The following is a 3,574-nucleotide window of genomic DNA, read 5'->3' as shown; positions in this document are numbered from 1 at the left end:
TCCTCACTTAGTGGTTTTTCAGTAATGGTTTCCATCGTGGTTTTATTTGTTTTATCGGAACTCTTTTCTGACACCATTGTTATTGCTTCGCCTGTTACAGAGGTATCTTTCACCGGTGTTTTGAGAATTTCTGAACTTCCTTCTGCTACAGCTTGTGTTCCCAAACATACCGTAATTAGGTGTCCCCATTTTTGACAGACCGAGCACCTTGTCGGAAGCCATGGGTAAGTGAATTCCACCATCGATTCTGAACCATTTGGTGATGTGAAGTTCATCATCTTTGGTAGCTCCTTAGTGAGATCAGCTTTTACAAAAACCTTTGCAAGCTTGAAATCAACACATTGAGCTGTATCGGGATGGAGACGAACTGGTTCACCAACAGCACTTGTGATGAAGCTAAGTCCTTTCCATGAAAACATATCCATCGGTACGTTGCGGAGATGAACCCACAGCGGAACCGACTTGACTTCTGGTTGAATCTCCTCTGTGAATGGAGACCATTTCGACATAACTACTGGAACTTCTGCAAGATTCCACATTCCTCTCCTCAGCACCCGATTTCTTGTTATAGGATTCGAGATCCTAAACTTCATTGTTGTAGGGTTGATTACTTGAATGTCAATCATCTGTGACTTATCTCCCAAAGCCCAGATTTTGTTTACAATGGCATGAACTTTTGCGATATGCGGAGCAGTAGCTAAGAATCGACCCACCACAAAGTCTTCCCACAACAGCGAGGAATCCTGAAATACTTCTTCCGGAACCCTGACTGAACTGATACCGTTGGCTGTAGATATTTCTAAATCGTACTTTGTCAAAGTTTTTTTAGATTGGACGATATTCGCATAAGACATCACCGGAACTGTTGCAACTGGATTCGGAGACTGAGTCCCCAGCATCTGATCCGCCTCGGACTCCTCCATCGGAAGTTTCAACGGCGGCGGCGTCCTTCCTTGAAGGAGACGTAAAGCAAAACCCTATTCTCCCTCGAAATCACCCTCAGAGATAAACGCACCGTTTTTCTAGAAACTTTTATCATCATCCAAATTTGAGTCCAGCATATTATTGACACAAAAACTATATAAAACTTTCTTCATTCTTGGTACTATAGGGATTTTTTGAGAAAAAATAATTTTAAAAATAAATGAAAAATGTATTTAAGTATCGATTTTTAGGAGTCCCTTAAACATGTGTCAGTTTTTAATTGGTTTAAAAAAAAGTTAGACAGGTGTGAGTTTTTAATTGGCTTGGACAGAAAAAAAAGTTTTTCAATTTTTAAATTTTCACAAAATTATTATTAAAAATCTTAAGCATCCCCATAGAGTATAAGGGATGGAAATGTTTTAAATAGGCCTATAAAGGAAAATACTTGTCTAATAAAATTACAATGTTAAAAAAATTACTAGACTATAGGAACTGCGTTCTTTTACTATAAATCATTCCTTTTTTCCTTTTTGTTTTGTGCCTATGAGAAACAGAATGTAAACAAGAAGACAAAAGAACAAAAGAATTACTGAATTTAAGTCCAAAAGAGTTGGGCCATGTTTGGTTGAATAAATATTTCGACCCAGTTAACTAAACGTCCTAATCCTCTTCTCTACCTAATTAATCCATCACCACACATGTGAGAAACTTTGCGAACCAAAATCTAACACACATCACACATGTAGCTTTTAAATGAAACCATATGCTTTATCTATGATAAATGGCTAAATCGTCATGTATATTTATATTGAGATTTCACCACTAAGCCACTTTGAAATTTTGAGGCTTAATTAATGCATCCTATAATTTTTTAGATCTTCTGCATTTAATCCGCACAGATTTTTGAAGATTGCAATTTTGTTAAGTTAAGACCTCTTTATCATACACATTTATGAAAAAACACCGAACATGCAAAACAGTAAACAAAACAAAACTTAAAAGAGACTAAAAAAGAGAGATTTGCTAATCTCTTTGTACACCTAAAAGGCTAATAAAACTCAACACACAGCCCCAAAAAAACACACCATTCATCTCACTCACTGCACACAAGTCCAAGCTCAATCTTACACGTGTCCTCATCATTGCACGTGCCACATCTCTCTAGCTTCCTTTTCTTCATCGGCACCACCACGTGACTCTCACGTGCCATGGCCGGCTCCAACCCCAAAGTAAGCTCAAGCCCGATCCAACTCGGTTCCTCCGTCATCGTCTCCTCCGACGAAACCATACTCCCTTCATCCTTCACCACCGTCGACTCGTGACTCAGTGAAGACTCGTGACTCAGCGACGACCTCACGTTTCTCTCTTGTTTGTTTGCACCACGGCTCGACCGACACCGACTCTTTAAGCCGTTCTCGTCTCTCGACACGTGTCTTATGTCGAAGAGTTTGTTGTTGTTGAAAGGAGGAGACTGGCCTGTGATCGCTGCGTCGCAGGCGATCGGAGTTACAGGAGAGCCTCTCATCACTGCCTCCACGGCTGCTTGACAAAGATGCCAATTCCCGGACCATAATAACCCGACGGATCCGTAAATCGGATTCACAATCCTCCCGCATGCTTCGTATAACAATGATCTAAATATCGCTGCAAAAAAAAACAAAAAACAAAAAAAAACAAAACTATTACCAGATGCATGATAAAGAAAAAAAGAAGCAGATTCCTCTGTTTTCAAAAACAGGGCATGATCCATAGTCAGAGGAATGATAGAGAAAAAAACAGAGCTTTAAAAACAGAGGATGAGCCATTTCTTGATGCATGATATTGATAGAGAGAAAAGCAGAGTCGTCTGTTTGAAATAATCCACTAATGCATGATTAGAGAGAACAATGAAAAAGCAGAAACAGGGGATGAGCCATTTCTTGATACATGATAGAGAGAAAAGCAGAGTCATCTGTTTGAAAATAATCCACTAATGCATGATTACAGAGAACAAAGAAAAAAAGCAGAAACAGGGGATGATCCACTATCAAGTGCATGATAAAGGAAAAAACAGAGTCCTCTGTTTTCGGAAACAGGGGGATAGTCTATTATCAGATGTATGATAAGAGTAAATCTGTTTTGAGCTGACGAATTGGTTTACCAGGACGGAGGTGGTCAGGACCGGCGTTGAGGAGGTTCATGAGACCGGCACGGCCGTAGAATTTGGCGAGGAAGACAGTGGCGTTGGCTTGAGATTCGGCGGATTTGATCCATTGGAGACAAGGCTTTATGCTACAGTTTTCACTGCAGCCTTTTCGAAGAACTCGACATCCGTTACAGCTCATACGCATTTTTTTTTTGAAAGAAGATGAGAGGAGAATTTTTTTTTTTTTTTGTGCTAAGAGGAAAGTACAGTACGGTCCTGAGCTTAGAAGAAAGGAGAGGTATTTAAGAGAGAAAGGAAGCTGCTGGGTTTGGTCGGAGAGAGATCATAACAAGCGATGGAATTTATTTTTGTGTATATTCATAATTTGTATCGTATAGTATGCTTAGATGAATTTCGTAAGCGACAAAACAAAAAATGAATTCCACAATTTACTGTGGGTAAATTTAGTACTCCAAGATAAATGAAAATGTGTATTGACTATATAGAAAGATAAATGATAATATG

The 3,574-nt window shown here is 39.2% G+C and overlaps 1 protein-coding gene across 1 annotated transcript; it reads right to left on the bottom strand.

The window, feature by feature from the left end:
- Positions 1 to 1,828: 1,828 nt before the first annotated feature.
- LOC18007938 (LOB domain-containing protein 40) lies at positions 1,829 to 3,344 on the bottom strand. Its single transcript, XM_006391411.2, has 2 exons — positions 3,065 to 3,344; positions 1,829 to 2,568 (listed from the first exon to the last, which is right to left on the bottom strand). Exons 1-2 carry the CDS (start codon positions 3,252 to 3,254, stop codon positions 2,018 to 2,020), a joined length of 741 nt encoding a protein of 246 aa, XP_006391473.1. The 5' UTR covers positions 3,255 to 3,344; the 3' UTR covers positions 1,829 to 2,017.
- Between the last annotated feature and the right edge of the window lie 230 nt (positions 3,345 to 3,574).

The sequence above is a fragment of the Eutrema salsugineum genome, unplaced genomic scaffold (assembly GCF_000478725.1).
Source record: "Eutrema salsugineum unplaced genomic scaffold, Eutsalg1_0 scaffold_9, whole genome shotgun sequence".
In the NCBI taxonomy this organism is placed as follows: Eukaryota; Viridiplantae; Streptophyta; class Magnoliopsida; order Brassicales; family Brassicaceae; genus Eutrema; species Eutrema salsugineum.
This window is presented reverse-complemented; position numbering and strand designations above follow the sequence as displayed.